At 52.5% G+C, this 20,779-nt stretch overlaps 1 protein-coding gene and 1 long non-coding RNA gene across 7 annotated transcripts; both read right to left on the bottom strand.

The window, feature by feature from the left end:
• Positions 1-464: 464 nt before the first annotated feature.
• Positions 465-10,019, bottom strand: LOC135292994 (uncharacterized). 4 transcript variants are annotated; one of them, XR_010355141.1, is made up of 3 exons: positions 9,832-10,019; positions 1,661-1,793; positions 465-1,382 (listed from the first exon to the last, which is right to left on the bottom strand). It is a non-coding gene; the product is annotated as an uncharacterized LOC135292994 (long non-coding RNA). The 4 variants fall into 4 exon arrangements; XR_010355138.1 differs by lacking the exon at positions 9,832-10,019 and adding an exon at positions 4,959-5,021; XR_010355137.1 differs by lacking the exon at positions 9,832-10,019 and adding an exon at positions 4,767-4,852.
• A 1,421-nt stretch (positions 10,020-11,440) lies between these two features.
• On the bottom strand, positions 11,441-13,768 carry LOC135292979 (zinc finger protein 239-like). Of its 3 annotated transcripts, none has more exons than XM_064407004.1 (3): positions 12,943-13,768; positions 12,720-12,803; positions 11,441-12,540 (listed from the first exon to the last, which is right to left on the bottom strand). In XM_064407004.1, exons 2-3 carry the CDS (start codon positions 12,769-12,771, stop codon positions 11,870-11,872), a joined length of 723 nt encoding a protein of 240 aa, XP_064263074.1. In that variant the 5' UTR covers positions 12,772-12,803; positions 12,943-13,768; the 3' UTR covers positions 11,441-11,869. The 3 variants fall into 3 exon arrangements, with proteins under 3 accessions (XP_064263074.1, XP_064263073.1, XP_064263071.1); XM_064407003.1 differs by having other exon boundaries at positions 12,908-13,768; XM_064407001.1 differs by having other exon boundaries at positions 12,720-13,768.
• Between the last annotated feature and the right edge of the window lie 7,011 nt (positions 13,769-20,779).

Raw genomic sequence — 20,779 nt, forward strand, 5'->3', positions numbered from 1 at the left:
AGGAGAATTTAGGAAGCTAAAAATTGTGTTCAGTTTGGCCACTAGCACACAAGACTTGTCCAGATGATTTGCTAGCTCGCAGCCTTCATCTGGTTCAAGAAAAATCCGTGCTTCAGCCTTTAGCAGAGAGGGAAGCTCAGGCAAAGCCAAGCCAGTCCAAGCTGCCCTCAGAGGCAGCAGGAACACCCAGAGCGCTCCCTCGCTGCCTCAGAGCACAGCACTTCCTCTGGGGAGTCCTGAATGTCCCCAGTGGGACACCAGACTCAGGAGGAGCATTTGGTACAGCTCTGCTGACACCTGCACAGAGTACACGGTCCCTCAGACAAGAAATACGCCAGACTTAGCCAGTATCTCCAGATACTTCTCAATCTCCAGTTTCGGAGCAGCCGTGCTGCTGTCAGACCTGGAAATGAACAAACTGCCCCAGCTCGAATTCCCAGGTTCAACAGAATAGATTCCCCCAGGTAACGCTGCTGCAGCAGCAGGTTTAGTGCCAGAGCCCATGGAGGTGTGCTGAACCTGTAGCACTTCTGGTGGGGACAGTTCCTGTGCCTCACGCCAACCTTGGGGCCCTTCATTGCCAGTTGTTTTCTGGAAGTCTTTGCGGTCTGCCAGGTGAGATGTTGACACTTGCACCTCAAGTCAGAGAACAAAGCAATCAGAGACTACAGCTTGTCCCTATCAGCCAAGAGTCATTGACTGTGAGCAAAGGGAAAGAACAGATTTACAAGGGATACAGACAGCTTGTTTCAGTCCTCCTCTGGGTCACCATGTTCCCCTGTAAAGAAACAGAGAGAGCAGGAACAGGCCAGCAGGAATCAATTTGGATGATTGCTGGCCAAAAGCCAAAGAACAAGTCCCACTTTCCAGGGCAGCACTTGAGATCCAGCACAGCAGGAAATGTCCTTCAGAGTGACTGTGATATATACTAGAGCAGGATGGCACTCAGAGGCACGGCCCCACTCCCTGCTGCTCTGCAGAGGAAAAGCAAGAAGGGCAGAAAACAGCAGTTTGGTGACTGCAGTGGCTGTCCCTCCATCACTCACTTGCTTTTGTAGAGCCTGAGGGAGGCGATTAACTTTCTCTCTGATGATTTTCATTTCTTCTTCCAGCCTCTTCTTCCTTGCCTTTTTCCTAGCCTCAGATTCCTGCAGCTCTGCCTGCACATCTTCCTTGATGGTCTGTAAACAGCAATGGAGAGGAAGTTTCATGAGCGGAGTGGCTGCCATTCTTTCTCTCACCTGGTTTTGTTGGTCGCCCCTGTGCTGATGGAGATTCATCTCCTCTTGAATTCTTCTCATGTCTTCCTTGTTCTTTCTCTTCACTGCCATGATGGCACTCTGAGCTTCGGGCAGCTCTGCTTGTGGCTCTGCCTTGATGTCCTGTACACACAAATGCACAGCAAGTGACTGGGAGCTGCCATCAGGCTCAGCTTTTTCCTCTTGCAGCCTCAAAATCACATCTATTCAGCCACGAACTTTCTGCTTCCCTACCCACCTCTGCTTCCACTGCAAACCTCCTGTCCCAGTGCTGATCTCTGCAGATTCCAAGGCTCTGTGCTTTCAGTGCCTGTGGGACTCCTGGCCTCCTCAGGCCCTAGAGCTCTGTTTTATGCCCCTCTTCCTGCCCTTCCCTCTGTCACCTCGCGAGTCAGGCTTACCTGGTCATTTCCTGTGGCTCTTCCACCTGCTGCCTGAGCTGCTCTTCCTGCTCTCGGGCTGGGAACAGCTCTCCCTGAGCCTGGCATGGCATCTTTGATAAGCAGTCTGCTCCTGCTCTTTCTCTAGAAAGACCTGCACAGAAAGCAAGAGACGATGGGTTTCGACTTCCTGTGTGATATTTGTGAGCCAAGACTCAAAGGCTGATGGGCTCACACATTCCCAAAGCTCTGTGCTGCTGCTCTCCTGGGTCATTCTCTGCCCGTGGGGAGGCACAGATTCCAAAGTGACCCTGGCACTACAATCAGGGGCCATCTGGCACTGAAGCTCCAACAGCCTGTCAGGGAAGGTGTGGCATTCCTCAAGGCTCTGGTGAGGGCCTCCCTCTGCTCCTGCCATGTCCTCTTTGTCTTTCAGTAGTGACTGACACCCAGCCCCGTCCCACAGCTCCATCCTGGCTCTGCAGGTGGCTTCCTGGCTGAGCTCAGCCCTTGGGAGAGACACTTCTGCAGTTCACGTTCTCCTCAGGCCTGCACCAGCATTCCTGCCTTCCTGACGTCTACACTCTTGTTAGAAATCCTCGTCATTCAGGAGATAGGGATGCGTGCAAAGATACTTTGATGTATGTCACAGAGCTTCTACAGCCGCCTCAGTATATGGAAGAGGACCAAGGTGTTTTTTCTCCCTCTTTTGTCAACTGAGAATTCTGACCAGCAGTAACAGAGACTCTCATAAGGCCCCATTAACGAATGCACTTACACACCCTTGGGGATGCCAGTGAAGGAAACCGTGTGTCCTGTAATACATGTATGACCAGAGTCACCAAACACCACTGAACCATGGAATTGTTCCACCTCTCTAGGACAAGCAGAAATTTAAAGAATTAAGTGGGGACTTCAGGGCAGAAGAGGCCAGAGGAGGAAAACAGCTTTGAGGGGAAAAAACCCATATCTGGAGGGGGAAACATCTCTGCCTGCTCAGAACTGGTACACGGAACATGTCTCTAATCCTCTCCTGAAAAGGATGCTTTAGGTGAGGTTTGCACCTCCAACATCCTTGGGCCAGAGATGGCAAAATTGAATTATGTAAAAGTTACATAGATAGATAGATAGATAGATAGATAGACAGACAGACAGACAGGTAGATCTCACTACTATAATCTGTCTTTACTGTCCTCTCTCACATCAAAACTTGGTAGGCAGTGCCCCCACTCAGCAGCAATCCTGAGATTGCTGTCCTGTTACTGCAATAAACCACACTCTTGGGGAATCTGGAGCTTGTAGGTACTTATGGAAAACGATTGACCCAGAGCATTGCACTGAGAACTGCACTCTTTCTGCATCTGTGCTTGAGCAAGTTCTTCTCTTGGACTCAACCACACTGACACTGCTGAAGTGGCTGTAATCAGAAATGCTGCCCAGCCCCTCCCAGCCCCTCTGATCTCTGAGGACCAGTTGGAATAAAAGGCCAATGATATCCTGCTCAATTCCCGAACACAAAACAAATTGATTCCCTGGGCTGCAAAAAGCCACAGGCGTTGATAACCTGAAAGTGATCTCAAATGCCATACTGGCTGGCCAAGAAATACACAGTTTCATCTGTACCAAGGTGCTAGCACTGAATGATGTCTTGTCATGCAAAACTCTTTCATCCTACAGCAGTGACACCTTAGAAATTAAAATTCTAGCAGAACCAGTACCAGTCCTGTAAAAGGGCAGAAAATAATGAGGAAAAGCAGCATGGATGGGAAAAAAAGAAAATGAAGAAACCTCATTCTCCAAGCAAAGACAAAACAGCAGTTAAAAAAAAGGGGGGAAAAAGTAACTACAAAAAGTGGCTAAAATAGTTCAGTGGAGAGAGTAGAAGCTGAAGGTCCCCTCACGAGCCTCCCGTTGTCCAGGCTAAAGCTTCCTCAGCACCTCGTCACTGGGCTTGTGCTCCACACCCTTGCCCAGCTCCTGTGTCCTTCTCTGCACCCGCTCCAGCCCCTCAGTGACGTTCTGCTTCACAGGGCCCACAACTGCACACAGCAGTCACTGCAGCTGCGGCCGCAGCGCTGCCCAGCACAGGCCGACGCTCACTGCCCTGCTCCTGCTGCCCCTCTGCTGCTCACACAGCCCACCCTGCCCTTGGCCTTCTTGGCCACCTGGCCACAGGCTGCCTCACGTTCAGCTGCTCTGGACGGGCAGCACCCCTGGCTCCTTTTGGCCCACACAGCTGGCCAGCCACAAAGTTGCCCATCTGACTTCAAATACTGCATCCTCCATTTCAACACGTCCCTCCTGTGCAGAGCAACACAAGACCGCACTCAAGGACTTGCAGCTTCACCCCCACTCCAGGCTCCAAGGCACTTTCCAAAGCTGCAGACTTCACCGCGAAACAGATCCACAGAAACTCGCCGCTTCTGCCTTTTGCCTGACAAGAAGGCTTCGCAACTGCGCGGTTCCTTTCCTTGGCCACATGGGACAGAAATGGCCCCCCACAGCTTCAGGGACAGTGCAGTCATCTCCTTGCAGCTTATCAAAAGCCAAAAGACAGCTGGGCCAAAAGAGTCTGTACGAGTGAAGAACTCCCTCAGGAATACTGCAGAACACTTCCACAAGCCAACCACACCTTTCCACGATGGAAAAACCAACATAGCCCTGGGATCTCCAGCACTGCCATGTGTGCCCTTGGCCAAAGCACTGCAGAAGCCCAGAGATAGAGCGTCACTGAGTCAGGCAGCCAAAGGGTCATCCAGAGCCCCCAGCTCTTCGGTGCCTCAGCATGACAGGTTAAAGGCCAATTTTGAGCCGTCACTGCCCGCAGGAAATGGCTACATCCTGCAGGACTCCAGCACTCGGCATCCTTGGCCAGCAACACAAAGTGCTGGCTGCTCAGAAACTTGCACCTCTGCCTTGCACTAAAGACAGCAGCACCCACAACTGGCACTTAGTCTCTTGGAATGATCGGGCTGTGCTGTGAGCACAGCTGGATGCATGTGGTTGTCCTGCTCACTTTGCTCCTTTTTGGCTTCTTGTCCAGGAGCAGAGGGAGCCAGGGGAGAGACGGCTGTTGCTTTTGTCATCTGTGGCAAGACAGAATCATGAGGGACAGGCTGTTACCTACCATTTCTAACCTAATTTCTCCTCGCATCTACAACCAGAACTTCTAAGGAGAACTCATCAACTGTGTCACAATGGTCTTTTGGTTCCATGACCCCCCAATGCATCATAATGGTCTCCACAGTTCTATGAGGCCCCTTGGTGTCACAATGGACCCTCTGTAGATGGGGCCTCACAGTGTCACAATGGTCCCTACCTTCCATGGAACCATACAGCTTTAGTATGGTCCCCCTGTTCCATGAGGCGAGCGAAATATCACAGTGCTCTCCATGATTCCATGAAGCCCAACAGTGTAACAATGGTCCCTTGGTCTCACAGGGCCCCACAGTGTCACAATGGTCCCTTGGTCTCACAAGGCCTCACGGTGTCACAATGGTCCATGCATTCCATGAGCCCTGTGCTCCTGCATTCCCCCCTCCCCTTCTCAGGCCGCCCGGCCAGCTCAGAAATGCTCCTTGGGCCTCGGCCTTGGCCAACAGCCCCTGGGCTCAGCTCCTCTGCAGCTCAGCACAAACACTGTCTGCTCCAGGCTCTGCTGCTGCCCAACCAGCTCCTGGTTGCTGTAGGAACAGCCCTGGGAACCGGTTTTGTTCCCTCAGTGCCACAACATGCCTGTTCTCACACTGCCAAAGAAAGCTGTTGATGCCAAGTGCGGCCAGGAGGAACCATTGCTGTGACTGAAGTCCCTCTCTTGGGGCCCTACAAACAGCGCTGCAAAAGGAGCCCCTTGGAGCTCTCCCGGGCCAGCGACTCCCTCTGAGTGGGGCCTCTCCCAGCCAGGAACTCTCCCGTTTGCTGCACTCGGGGATCCTGAACAAGGACAGAGCCTGGGCTGATCCCCCCACTCCTCCAGGCTCAACCCTTCACCCACTGGGGAGATGCCAAAGCATCCACAGGGAGCATTTCCTGCCCTCAGGGGAATTTCTCACAGGTGCCTTGCACTGACTCTTTGTGTCTGTGTGCACACAGGAGTGCCTGTGCTGGGGAAATGTGGCAGAAATGCTGCTCTCGGAGGGGTTGGAGTGCCTTGGATAGCTGACCCAGTCAGATATCCAGTTTTCAGTAAGTAAGGTTACGTCACGAGGTCTAAGCTAAGTTAAACGCGGCTAAGAGTTGTTCTTTTACTAAGTTGTTAAGTGTAATTTAAGTTATTAGCTAAATTAAATATTGTGAAGTGTTATTCCTTGGTTAAATGCTAAATCATAGGTTATAAATTAGGTTAAATACTGTTAAGTGCTGTTCTTTTATTAAACTCTGATGTTTAAGGTATCAGTTAAGGTTAAGGTATAAGTTCAGTCCTGTTAAGTTTAAGCTCTGTTAAGCTTTAAGGCCATATGCCTTTTATCCTTGCCCTCACTGTCCTTATGTCACACACACACACACACACACACACAAGGACAGTTCTCAATTCATTTCTGCTTTGATTGCCTGGATTTTGTTTGGTTTTGTTGTTGCTTTGTTTCATTGCTGTGCCTGAAGTGTCCAGTTAGGAGCAGAGTGACTCTTGCCAAAGAACTTTGTGGTGCCATTGCTTAATATTAAATCTGGTTTTTGCTGATCCCTTGCAGGGATTTTTTCAGTGCTCTAAAGCCCTCATTTGTAGCAGGGTGAAGGAGCCCTGGCCCAGGCTCTGGCCCTGGGGGACACGGGGACACTGCCGGGGGGCCCCTGTCCCCCTGTCCCACCCCCCAGGGCCCAGCCCCCGTCCCCGTGTCAGGCTCTGGGGTCGATCTCGTGGAACATCCTCTGGGGGAGGCTGCGGCGCCGGGGGCGGGGGGACAGGGGGGACAGGGGACCCCGCTGTGCACGAGCAGTGTTGGACTGCTCTGGGGGAACTGTGAGGGGGGCTGGGGCAGAGTGACCTCCCCAGTGACCTCACACAGCCCCTGTGAGGTCACACAGCTCCTGTGATGTCACACAGCATCCTGTGATGTCACACAGCCATCCTGTGATGACACAGCCCCTTGTGATGTCACAGCCCATATTGTGATGTCACAGATAATGCTGTGATACCACACAACCTACCCTGGGATGTCACACAGCCATTCTATGATTTCACAGGGAGGTCTGTGATGTCACACACATACCCTGTGATGGCAGAGTCCATTCTATGATGTCCAGCCTATGATATAACAGAGCCTAATGTGCGATGTCACAGGCAACTCTGTGATGACACACACAACTGCTCTGTGATGTCACAGCCTGCTCTGTGATGTCACAAAGCCCCTTAATAATATCATGGGCCAGTGCTGGAATACCATTCTGTGATATCATAGAGCTGCACTGTGATGTCACAGAAGATTCAGTGATGTCACAAACTCACCATGTGATATCACAGACTTTTCTGTGATGTCACAGCTGGTCCTGTGATGTTACTCAGTCACACAGGGATGTCATAACTTCCTCAGTGATGTCACAAATCCCTCTCTGTGATGTCATACTGCCAACGTAATATAACAGCACACACTTTCACATCACAGCCTGCTCTATGTCATACAGCCATGCCATGATGTCACAGCCTGCTCTGTGATGTAAGACATTCCCCTCTATGATGGTGTAGCTGCTTGCTGACCTCAAACAACAAACTGTGATGTCACAGCCCAATCTGTGACCTCACACAGCCCACTCTGTGCTGTCACACAGCCCCTTGCTGACATCACAGCTGCTCTGTGCCTCTAGGACACAGCCACAGAGGTGCTGCTGTGACACAGCCCCCTCTGGGACATCCCCCAGCCCCTGCCAGTGCTGAGCCCCTGTCAGCTCTGCCTGTGCCCTGCTGGTGTCCCTGAGCTGCCCTGGCAGTGCCCCAGCCCTGCTGGGCTGTGCCCAGGAGCTGCTCCTGGCCAGAGCTGTCTCTCTGCAGTGCTGCCCTTGCCAGGAGCTGCCTCTGGGCCAGGAGCCCGGCCCAGCTCAGCAACACAGACACAGCAGCAGGACTTTAATCACCCTCTGGGGCTTTGCTGCTCTTTGCATCAGACTCAGTACCTCAGTGTGTGCTCAAAAACCTCTTAACAACTCAAAGTGAGATTGAAACACAGAAGATTTCTTGAAGGGTTAATGGTCCCATTGAAGGACAGGTCTGAGAAAGTGTCCCCAGGTTGAAGCCAGAGAAGAACACTGGAGGCACTGAAGACAGCTGGGGACAAGCAAGACAAATGTGTCTCTGATCCTGAGCAATCCTGCGCCTCTGTCCCTGCAGGCTGTCGTCATCCCCTGGCTGCCCCACCTGGCTGGCCCCTTCCTTTGCTGACAGCTCTGCCTCCTGCCTGCCTCTGCCTGCCCACACAAATTCTTGGGCTGCTCCAGGCTCCTTCTGGGGGACGTGTTGCACCACAGCCCTGCCCTGGCAGGGAAACTCCTTTCTCCCGCTGTCCAGTCTGGGCCTCCCCAGCTGCCCTTGGTGCCATTATTGCCTTCTCATGATTATATCCTCTATGAAGAAAAGCTCCAGCCTCTCTGACACCACCCTTCAATCCCTCCCAGGCTTTTCCTGTTCTGTCCTCAGTCTCCACACCACTGAGCCCAGAGCCACCACCTTCTACCTCCTGCTTATGTGATGAGGCCTCCAAACCCCATCTTGGGAGATTTCTGGGTCCTCTCCAAAGTCTGTGAAAATGGAAGAATAGTGGTTGAAATTATTTTTTCCCAAATCTTGCAGTGACAGAACAAGGGCCAGTATCTCTGAACTGAATGAGGGTGGATTTCATTTGTTAGAAGGAGGAAATATTTTCCAATTATGAGAGTGGCACAAAACTGCAATTATTTTTCCAGAGAAGTGGATTCCTCATCCCAGGAATTCTCCAAGAGCAGGAGCTTTGTGCAACCTGACCCAATGAAACCCTCTCATCCCCAAGCACAGAATTCCTGTTGTGTGGGTTCTCTGATGTGCTGGGTGCCCTCACAAAGCTTCTGGCCAGAATGTCTGCTGAGGGCAGCCAGGCTGCTGCAGGGGCAGTGACCTCACAGCCATCACCATGGCAGCCCTGTCCCCTGGGCCTGGCTCTCCCCTTTCCTCTGCGCCTGCCTTGTCTCTGCTGGCATGAAGAGTTTTGTCATTCATATCTTGTCCCCAAGGTGCTGGGGCCAATGGCTTCCCAGGCAGGCTCCTGGAGCAGAAGTGGCTTTTCAGAGCCCAGGCAGATATGAGCCCTGATGCAGCAGCTCTGCAGTGCTGGCCACCAGGCCGGGCTGCCAAGGGAGGCTTCTGGCCATGGCCTGCAAGCAGCTGCTGCTGCCAAGGTGCCTTTGGTGCCTCAGGCTCTGCCTGGCCCAGCTCCCAGCACGGCATCCTGCCCTTGTGCCCGAGCCCTTCCCTGTGCTGGGGCTGGCCTGGGGCTTTTCCTGCAGCGGGACCTGCCCTGCTGATGGCACAGGAAAGGCAGTTCCTGCTGGAGCAGGAGGCTCTGCCTGCAATGGGCTCCAACAACTCCAGCAAGGCCCTGTTTGCAAAGCCCCAGTGGGAAATTAAGGAGGGGGGGGTCATGCTGCTTTTGGGGTGAATAATGCTGAAAGCAGCCTGATTCCTCCATCCCAATGTTCCACATCCTCAGAGGGAGCTGTAGCTGTGGCAGAGCTGGAAAAATCCCTAGAGAAAGGAACAACCAAGGGACTGCACTGAGAGCTTCTGCAGAGCTGCTGAGCTGGCCCAGCCTGGGCACATCTGACTGACATGGCAGCACTTCAGACTAGAAAAGCCCCATTCCAAATTGTAATGGCAGTATCTCCTCACATTTCCCTTCTTGGGGGTTGTGGAGATTCCTCCCTGGAGCGGGGACAACCCTCGAGGTCACTGCTCCAGGCTGAACCAAAGGGATTTGCCCACGGTCATTGGTCTGGCGGAGTGACATCAATCTCTGCTTAAATAACTGGTTTTGTTTTAATAAAGTTGCTTTGAAATCACATCCAAGTGCTCTATACAATATAATATGTTACCACTCTTATATCTTGGTGTAATTATTTCTTATTAAGATAATTTTGTCTCATGATTGCTATAATAGATATTTATATAAATATCACTGGTTTGCCATCCTTAATCCTATGGGACAAATTCTGTAAAGGTTTAACTCTACCTTGATAATTCTTTACACATGAACACTTGAAAAGTCTGAGGACTGGACTGGAAGCAGCTGCTCCAAGGCTCCTCTCACAAAAGGAGCTTAGAAATCCTGGAGGTCCTTGGGGGTACTTGGGTGTCGATATGACAATCTGGTCAGAGACAGAGAAAAATAATAAGCTTTCCCATGAATTGTTCTGGGAACTTTTCGAGAGCTGAAGAAAAAGAATTGTAAATTATCCACAGGTGGTATTTGTAATAAGATGGTTTTTTTTCATAAAGTTGTTTGCTGAAGGATGTTGTCTTAATTAGCCAATCATGTTAAATGTGTTGAATAAATGATCAATGAGATCCACCTGTAGCAAACCAAGGTATAAAAGAAGATAATTGAAAAAAGAAGTGGCTTTTAGCCTTTAGCTTTCTGGTCTGAATCTGTGTCATCTCTGACTCAATGGTGATATTTGGGGATCTGTGAGGGCTATTGGGGGTCCTCTCTGCATGTCGTGTCCTAACGGGAGCTTCTCCAATAAGCTTTGTCTGAAGCTCCCACTGTGCCCATGACAGGAACCCCTGTGAGTGTCTGGGGCATCCTGGTTCATTGGCAGCCTGGGGACTCCTGGGATGTCACTATGGAATGGCTGTGACTGTCTCTGAGCACAGGGCTCTTTACCATCCCCAGAAACCCCTGGGAGGTGTCCATGGAGCCCCTGTCTCTGCCTGTGACATTCCAGCTCTTGAACAGCATGGAGACTCTTGGAAAGCCCCCATGGAACCCCTCTGAGTGTCTGTGACAAATCTGATCCTTAGCAGGCAACCATCACCAGGACCTATTTCTGTGGTCAGTATCCACGGCAACCATCACCAGCCCCCTGTTGCTAAGGTCAGTTTCCATGGCAACCATCCCCAGCCCCTGTTGCTAAGGTCAGTTTCCATGGCAACCATCCCCAGTCCCCTGTTGCTATGGTCAGTTTCCATGGCAACCATCCCCAGCCCCCTCTTGCCATGCTCAGTCCCTTGGCAGCTCCATGCAGACCCCATGCCTGGGGTGGTTGCCATGGACACCAGCTCAGCCCTGCAGCCAGAGCCCGTTGCCATGGCAACCATTGGCAGCCCCATCCCCAGGGTCATGGGATCCCAGATCCACAGAATTGGCTGAGCTGGGAGGGACCCATTGGGATCCTGGAGTCCAACTGCTGGCCCTGCACAGGACACCCCAACAATGCCAGCCTGGGCCTGGCAGCGCTGGCCAAACGCTGCTGGAGCTCAGAGAGCCTGGAGCTGGGAGCCTTCCCTGGGGAGCCTGGGCACTGCCCCAGCAGCCTCTGGGCAAAAACCTTTTCCTGAGATCCAACCTGAGCCTGCCCCGACTCAGCTGCAGCCGTTCCCTCCAGTCCTGTCCCTGGGCACCAGAGGGAAGAGATTCCCACAGCCCCAGCCAGGGACCCGCTCCCAAGGCTGTTGCCATGGCCAGCAGGTCTGGGACCAGCTGGGATGCTTGGTTTCCACGGGCTGGGGTTTAGGAATGGGATTCCCCAATTTCCTGCTCTGGCTAAAACCGCGCTGCCGCTCGTTGCCCTCCCACCTCCCATAGAAAGCACAAAAGGATCCTGGGCTGGGGTAAGAACAGTTTACTGGGAACAGCTACGAGACAAACAACAAACAGGAATAGAATCAATACTGGTAACAGAAGGGAAAAGAAAAACTTTCCACAGGGAAAACCAAAACACAACTCACTGGGCCATCCTGGCCATGTATTTCCTCCTGCCTGGGAAGGACACCCTTCTCCTCAGGGAGAGAGAAAGAGACCCTTCCGTGACCCTGGCAATGACCTGAGAAGAGAGTGAATATAATGACACGGCCCTAGCCAGACCCTCATGTTCTTCGATCCCACATCATGTGGTGCAGGGGCAGGAAAAGGGACAGATGTCTTCCCAGCATGGATCACAGTGAACATGGATCACAGGTCTCTTCCCAACATGGGTACTTCAATTGATTATGAAGTTGAAGCCAGGAACAAAGCTCTCCCTGCAGCTGGGGCATTTGCAGGGCTTCCCTTACTGGTGCTTCCTTTGGTGTCTGGTTAAGTTAGAACTGTGGGTGAAGCTCTTCCCACAAATGGGGCACTCGTAGGGCCTCTCCCCAGTGTGGATGCGCTGGTGTCTGATGAGGTGGGAGTTGTACTTGAAGCCCTTCCCGCAGTCGGGGCAATGGAAGGGCCTCTCCTGTATGTGAATTCTCTCATGCAGGAGGAGATTGGAGCTGGTTTGGAACCTCTTCTGGCACACAGGACACTCATAGGGCCTCTCCCCAGTGTGGATGCGTTGGTGGTTGACAAGTTTTGAGCTGCAGCTGAAGCCCTTCCCACACTCCCCACACTCGTAGGCCCATTCCCCAGTGTGGTTCATCTGGTGTCTGATCAGGTGGGAGCTCTGCCTGAAGCTCTTCCCACACTCCAAGCACTTGTAGGGCTTCTCCCCATCACGAAGCTGCTCATGAGCCACCAGCTCTGAGCTCTGGCTGAAGCTCTGCCCACATTCCTGGCACAGGGTAGGCATTTCCCCCTCAAAGCATCCTGGGCTGGATTTGCAGGCCCTCCTCCTGTGGGATCTCAGGGGCTTTTCCTCCCCCTTGGATTCCTGCCCCGTGGTGTTGCTCAAAACAGCCTCTTCCATGAGGTTCTGCCTTGGAGATTTGTCCTCCCTGGTCTCCATCCTCAGCTCCTTGTCTGGGGGAGGAAGGACAAGGTGAAGATAGGATTTGCCTCCGTGCCACAGGGAAGGGGAAAGAGATCTCCCCAGTGCATCCCAAGCAGGACGGCATTGGCTGAGGGGTTGTCCTGCAGCCAGGGGCCATGCTGGGCTGGAGCAGGAGAGAGGGGGAAAGGGGCACTGACTTCCTCCTCACCTGCCTGGGTGTCCTGGGGCATCTTCCTCTTCTTCACAGCCTCCTCCTCCATCCGGCCAAGGTTTGGCAATGGGTAATTCTGGTCTGAGGAAAAATACAATGTATAAGCACATTGGGTTAAGGGGTTCCTCCTGCCCAAGTCCATCTCTGGTGTTGCGGCACATCCACAATGAGCCCCTATGAGCAACCTGCACTCCCAGAGCCCAGAGCACGCTTGCTTAACCTGCTGATGGACAAGGCCAGAGACGGGTCTGTGTGCACAGCTCCAAACGCAGTTTATTGCAATGTAGAGGGGCCAGGGACAGAGACAAAATGGGGCTGAGGACACAGGGTTTGATAAGGGGGGAAAGGGGCGGGTCTGAGGGCCAAGGGCCAATGGGAACTGAGCACAGGTGGTGCAGAGGAGGGGCAGCCAACTGGGGAACCAATGAGGTAACAGGGGCGGAGCATTGCAGTAAACCGGGACCAAGAGAGGGGAGAACATTCTAGGCGGAGTACATATAAGGAAAAATGGCAGCTGGACTGGGTGATACCCATGAAGCTGCTGCATTCACATGAGCCTGAAAATGCTGATGGTGAGACCATTGTCCTCAGAGGGGTGTCTCTCTCTGACTCTGGTCACCTTTGCCCTGAGCTATTGCAGTTCCAGTGTTGGGCCCCTGTGCCTGCACACTCTAGAAGTCACCAGGAATTTGGTGCCCATGTAAGCCTCCAAGACACCAAGATTTATTCCCCCAAAATACACAAATGACCAAGATTCAGCAAGAAACCCCAACCCTTAGTTTCCCCTCTCTGGTCTCTCCACTTTGGGCTCCTGGAGGCCCCCTGTCTGGGTTGCTGCGGGTCAGGTTTGTATTGGTGTTCCCCTCTCTGGGCTGCTGGGGCTCCTGGCAATCCCACAGGTTCCCCTTCTCTGGGCTCACCACTTTGGCATCACAGGCATCCCAGGGGTCAGCACTGGCCGGGGTCCCTGTTTCAGAGTCCTGGGGTATCCATGGCTCCCCCTGTCCATGCTGCCAACATGTCCAGGCTTCTGGAGCACCCCCAGCTCTCGCATTGCCCGTTTCTGCTCCCCCAGTGCCGGTTTCCCTGCCAGCCCTGCCGGTCCCGGGCGATCCCCAGGTGGCTCTGGGCTGACAGTGCAGCCCCTGGGCCGGGCAGAGCCAGCCCCAGCACGGGGGGACCCTGCATCCTCCGCTGCCTCGGCAGCCGCGCCCAGCGCCGGGCACGGAGCTCGGGCAGCCCCCGCCGCCCCCTGCCCAGGGAGCCCCGGGACCCCCGCAGCCGGGGCTGGCTCTGAGCGAGGCGGCCCCGAGCCCGGCTGCGTGGCCAGGGGGGCACGGCGAGCCCGGGGCCTCTGTGCCAGCGCTTCCCCCGCTCTCCCTCAGCCTTTGCCCGGCCCGGCCCCCGAGCACAGAGCTCTGCCCGGGGCTCCCGGCCCGAGGGGCGGCTCCGGGCCCGCCCGGCCGCTCCCGGCTCCCACAGCCCGCCCGGGGCCGCCAACAAAACATCCCAGCACCAAATCCACAAACCAGCCACTGCCACCCTGTCCTGCTGCGCCTTCCCAGGGACCCCAACCCCGCGGCAATGCCCCCGGTGCATCGGGACAAAAAGCTGCTCCAGCCCCTCGGAAGCCCCAGCTGCGGCCCGTCCCTGGCACAGCGGTCCCGGCAGCTGCCCCGCTGCCGCAGCTGCGGCTCTGGAGCAGGGAGGCTCTGCGGGACCCCCGGGCTGGGCCCCCTCCCAGCCCGTGCCCGCCCCGCACCTTCAGCCCGGCCTCTCTCGCTGCTCCGGCTCCTGCACAGTCCCCGCTCTCCATTCCTTGGCCCCCGGGGCTCTCCTCTGGGGCTCCTACAACACCCGGCAATGGAAAATAATCGATTTTGGTGCTCTCCGGACAGGCCACAACTGAAACTTTGTTCCCTTTGCTTGGCTGCAGGGACCCCAGGGCGTTTTCTGCACACAGTCCCAGCCCCCAGCGCTTGCTGAAGGCGCTCCTTGTAAATGTCACCGTGCCAGGGCCCTGTCCTTGCTGTCACCTGCTGGGGCTGGCCATGCACAGAGCTCCTGGACTTGCATTTCCAGCTGCTGTGCAGCCAAAGCTGAGGCATCTGCAGCTGCCTGAATGCAAAAACTGCAATAGGAGCCTCTCTCCAGGGGGAAATCTCCCCTCGTGTGCCAGCCCCTGGCAATGCTGCCATTCTCTGCTGCTGCTGCTGCTGCTGCTGCTGCTGGGGCACTCGGGGCTCTGGCTGAGCAGCAAAGGTGACCCTGAGCCAGGAGCTTTCCTTGGCTGCAGCAAAGCCTCAGCACACAAAGCCCTTCCCGGCGCTGTGCCCTGCACCAGCAGGGATTGTGCCAGCTGAGCTGACCCAAAATTTCTTCTCCCAGGCAGCTTTAGGACACGCGACATGGAGAAGCCAGAGCCCAGTCTCAGCTTTGTGCAGTCCTCCAGAAGAATCCTATGTGTGAAGCAGCCTGGGAACAGGGTTTGGTGTCAGGGGAGGGGAACTCAGAGCCCTTTTCTGCCCTGTGGGCTGAGGGTCTGCATTTGCAATGGCCCTGCAGCTGCCAAAGGGGCTCAGCTGAGAACAGTTCTGCTGAAAGTCTGTCCTAAACCTGCTTTTCCTGCAAATGTGCTTAATGAATCCTCAACTTTTGTAACTCCCTGTCTTGTGTGAGTGCAGGTGTGACAGCTGAAGGATGGAAGAGCTCTGCTGGGGGGAAGTTCTCTTTTTCTTTTTCTTGTTTTTTTTTTTTTCCCTTTGGTTTGGTTTTAATCTTTGTTTTGGTTTGGTTTGTTTATTTTTGTTGGCTTTTATTTTTTTTGTTTGGGTTGGGTTTTTTTTTTTGTTTTTGTTGTTGCTTAGGTGATAGGTTTTTTGTTTTCATATAGTGTTGTTAGTTTTTTTGTTGGTTTTCTGCAACTGTGTCTGACACCTGTCTGTGGCACTGTGCAGGTGGCCAGAGGGACCTTCCCCAAGCTGTGTGCAGAGGAATCCACATCAGCCTAGGCCGGGCTGGTGTCCTAGGTTGACTATATGATGCTTTTATCCCCAATCGTCTTGTTCTGTTTATACTGAATAATAAGTTTTACACCTTTAAGACTCTCTTCCAGACAGTGAGGAGGGGAGGGAAGAAGCGCGCAGTTTGTTTTCAGACTGCTCTCACTCCTCCACATTCCTGCTCCTGGACTGTGTTGTCTGCGGATGGACAGACAGCCGGACAGAGCTCCTTTTTCCCTTTTTTTTTTTTTTGCTTTTAGTTAGTTTTAGCTAGCTGAGGCAAAGAAGCTCCCTGGACTGTGTTTTTTTCCTTTTTGCTTGGGCCTGTTCAAGCCTGCTCTGCACTCAACACCCAGAAGAGCACTGGGAGCTCCACCTGTGGCCCCCCTGGCCAGGCCTGGGCAGCAACATTTCCAGCACCAGAGAGACTGATCAGAGACTGAGTGAGCCGAGCTGCAACCCGGGGAGGGGACTGTTCTGAGTTTGTTTTCTTTGGAGCAGTGAGAAGTTTTATCGTTTAATATTGTTTGGTTTCTATTGTTTAATAAACAGTTTTCTTTCCACTTTTTCTCCAAGGAGATATTTTCTCCTGAACCGGTTGGAGGGGGGAGGGGCAATTGAATCTGCTTTTGTAGAGAAGCCCCTTTGGGGGTTATCTCCCAAACTTGCCCTAAACCAAGACAAATACAGCTAGTGGTGCCCAACGCGTGGCTTGAGAAAGTGGAAAAGAACCCTTTATTGATTGCAGATTGGTTGTGCTTGCTGTGTAGTAGGTTAAAGCACACAGTAGCCATGTTATTTGAATTTGTAATGTCTCTTGGGGAGGCCTTTATGTGGCTCTGGTCTCTAGACCTTTTTGAGGTTTCAATACCTTTCTGGTCACTAGGATTATTGTCCCTATCATGTAGTTTTTGCGGTAAAGGGGCATGGATTAGATTAGCTATTGTGTTAGCCTTGGTGATAATGATTTATAGGGCGTTTACAAAGATACTGGCGTCTGTTTACGATATGTATGGTTTATGGTTTCTTCGTCCCACCCTGCATCCCAGTTGTAGCAGTATGTTTTGGGAATTTATTAGTAATTGCACCCAGCTGGTTAGAGGAGGAGCAGGGAATGAGGCTTTCCAGCCTTTCCTTTCCTTCTTCTCCTTTGAATCTGTTATGTCACTTGTAGAGAATGTTCAGTTTCCCCTGAATATTAAAGAGACCATCTTTCTGGCATTTAATCTGGTAGGCTTCCTCTATATGGTCTGCAGCTTCTCTAGAATGAGGGCTGAGATGTCTAGAAGAGCTGATGAGACCCCTGACCCAGAAGTAGACCCACGTGTGGAGAATCCTGAGTGGGGTGCAGAATGGGAAAATATGGGCCAAATCCTGAAAGAATTCTCTGACCCTATGGTCTGGGACTTTCCCCATGAAAAATTCAGAACCCAGCTGAGGTAGGGAAATATCTGAAAGAGAAATATCATGATGACCCTAAAAAGAAAAGGATCATTGCAATGAGCTGAGCCCTGGCATATGCTTATCGCACACTGCTAGATACTCTAGGGCAGCAGACAGAGGAAGGGGGGCAGGGAGATACATCAAGAGCTATCCCAGTCGCTCAGGTTGCAGCCAACACCCCAGGCTCAAAGCCAGCAGCTAAACCACATAGTGAGCCTAAGCCAGCAGTTAAACCAGACAATAAGCCTCAACCAATGGCTGTTGCTACTAGCACTAGAAGTGGGAAGTGCACAGACAAGACCGATCGACCAGTGGATGATGATGATGATGATGCAGGAGAAGGACCCTCAACATTTCCTGACATAAAATCAGGAGTCAAAGCAACTGGCACAAGATCAGAAGCCAATATTGAGTCCTTCTCCCTGAAGGACCTGCATGGCCTAAGGAAGGATTACACCCGACTATCTGATGAATCCATAATTAGCTGGTTAGTCTGTCTTTGGGATGCTGCAGTTGAGGCTACAATTCTGGACGGCACAGAAGCGAGGCATTTGGGATCCCTGTCACATGATCCTGTCATCGACCAAGGCATGATGAGGGGGGCTAACCCTCACAGCCTCTGGGCACGGGTCTTGGACAGTGTAGCACAAAGATACCTGTGTGCCGATGATCTCTACATGCAGCAAACACAGTGGAAAACCATAGAACAAGGGATTCAACGCTTGAGGGAAATGGCAGTGGCGGAGATTATATTCTCAGATGACATAACAACTAGGAATCCAGACTTGGTACCATGCACGTCTGTGATGTGGCGAAAACTGGTACGACTTGGGCCACATGAATATGCATCTGCTCTAGCTATTATGAAGCGGGATGACATGGATGAGACCGTGCTTGACATGGCAAGGAAGCTCCGAGCTTATGCAGATGCTGTACATGGCCCAACACATGCCAGAATCGCAGCGGTGGAAACACGTCTGCAGAGATTAGAGGATAAGATAGAGGAGAATCATAAGAAGCTCAGAGAGGAGATTAAAGAAGACCTTCTCCAAATCTCGGCAGTACAGATCAGAGGTTCTGGTACCCAACGCAGACGTTCCCCAGATGGAGAGAGAAGGTACACCCCACGAGCTGAGCTGTGGTTCTTTCTGCGTGATTGTGGAGAAAACGTGAGGCTATGGGATGGAAAATCCACCGCTGCTCTGGCCCGAAGGGTGCGTGAATTGAAGGAAGACAGGGCTCAGAGAGGAAGTTCCACCACAAGGAAAGCAGCTCCAGTTGCCCATAGCCGAACTGCCAGGTATGATGATGATGATGACATGTCTAATCCCCTTGAAGGAACCTCTAAGACATATGCCCAAGGAAAGAAGGATAACCAGGCTTAGAGGGGCCCTGCCTCTAGCCAGGTAGAGGCTAGGGAAAATGGTGTTTTCTGGACGGTGTGGATTCGTTGGCCTGGCACATCGGAACCACAAGAGTATAAAGCTTTGGTCGACACTGGTGCACAGTGTACCATAATTCCATCAAGGCACGTGGGGACAGAATCCGTTTCTATCGCTGGTGTGACAGGGGGATCACAAGACTTCACTTTGGTGGAAGCTGATGTGAGCTTGACTGGGAATGAGTGGAAGAAACATCCTATTGTGACTGGCCCAGAGGCCCCATGTATCCTGGGCATAGATTATCTGCGAAGTGGGTATTTCAAAGACCCAAAAGGACTGAGGTGGGCATTTGGGATAGCAGCTGTAGTGACAGAGGGCGTCCAGCAATTGAATACCTTGCCTGGACTGTCTGAGAATCCATCTACAGTAGGGCTTCTGAAGGGAGAAGAGCAACAGGTACCAATTGCCACTTCCACAGTGCATCGTCGACAGTATAGAACCACTCGAGATGCTGTGATTCCTATCCATAAGATGATCCGAGAGCTAGAGAGCCAAGGGGTGGTCAGCAAGACCCACTCACCCTTCAACAGCCCCATCTGGCCTGTGCGTAAATCTGAAGGAGAATAGAGACTGACGGTTGACTACCGTGCATTGAATGAAGTGACTCCACCACTGAGCGCTGCTGTGCCAGACATATTAGAGCTCCAGAATGAGCTTGAGTCCAAGGCAGCGAAGTGGTATACCACTATCGATATTGCCAATGCATTTTTCTCCATTCCGCTGGCAGCAGAATGCAGGCCTCAGTTTGCCTTCACCTGGAGAGGTGTGCAGTACACTTGGAACCGGCTGCCCCAAGGGTGGAAGCACAGTCCTACCATCTGCCATGGACTGATCCAGAGTACACTAGAAAAGGGTGAAGCTCCAGAACATCTGCAATATATTGATGACATCATTGTATGGGGGAAGACAGCAGCAGAAGTGTTTGAGAAAGGAGAGAAAATAATCCAGATTCTCCTGAAAGCCGGTTTTGCCATCAAGAAGAGCAAAGTCAAGGGACCTGCTCAAGAGATCCAGTTTCTGGGAGTGAAGTGGCAAGACGGACGACGTCAGATTCCCACTGATGTCATCAACAAGATAACAGCAATGTCTCCACCATCCAACAAGAAGGAAACACAAGCTTTCCTAAGCACCATTGGTTTTTGGAGAATGCACATTCCTGAGTACAGTCAGATCGTGAGCCCTCTCTATCTAGTCACCTGTAAGAAGAACACTTTCCACTGGGGCCCTGAACAGCAACAAGCCTTCATCCAGATTAAGCAGGAGATCGCTCATGCAGTAGCCCTTGGCCCAGTCAGGACAGGACCAGATGTGAAGAATGTGCTCTACTCTGTAGCCAGGAAGCATGGTTTGTCCTGGAGCCTGTGGCAGAAGGTGCCTGGGGAGACTCGAGGCCGACCACTGGGATTTTGGAGTCAAAGCTAAAGAGGGTCTGAAGCCAACTATACTCCAACAGAGAAGGAAATTTTAGCAGCCTATGAAGGAGTCCAAGCTGCCTCAGAGGTAATAGGCACTGAAGCACAACTCCTCCTGGCACCCCGACTACCAGTACTGGGGTGGATGTTCAAAGCAAAGGTTCCCTCTACCCACCATGCCACCAGTGCTACACGGAGTAAGTGGATTGCTCTCATAACACAGCGCGCCCGTATTGGAAAGCTGAATCGCCCTGGGATTCTGGAAATAATTACAAACTGGCCAGAAGGTGAAAACTTCAGTCTCACTGATGAAGAGGAACAAGAAGTGACACGTGCTGAAGAAGCTCCTCCATATAACCAACTGCTAGCGGAAGAAACACAATATGCTCTTTTTACTGATGGTTCCTGTCGCATGGTAGGAATGAATCGGAAGTGGAAAGCAGCCGTATGGAGCCCCACACGACAGGTCGCAGAGGCCACTGAAGGAGAAGGTGGATCAAGCCAACTTGCTGAACTCAAAACTGTTCAACTGGCCTTGGACATTGCTGAAAGAGAGAGGTGGCCAAAGCTCTACCTCTACACTGATTCATGGATGGTAGCCAACGCTCTGTGAGGATGGCTGGAGAGGTGGAAAGAGGCTAATTGGCAGCGTAGAGGAAAACCAGTTTTGGCTGTTGAAGAGTGGAAAGACATTGCTACCAGGGTAGGGAGGCTACCTGTGAAGGTCCACCATGTAGATGCCCATGTCCCCAAGAGTA

Source organism: Passer domesticus, unplaced genomic scaffold (assembly GCF_036417665.1).
Source record: "Passer domesticus isolate bPasDom1 unplaced genomic scaffold, bPasDom1.hap1 HAP1_SCAFFOLD_60, whole genome shotgun sequence".
Taxonomy (NCBI): domain Eukaryota; kingdom Metazoa; phylum Chordata; class Aves; order Passeriformes; family Passeridae; genus Passer; species Passer domesticus.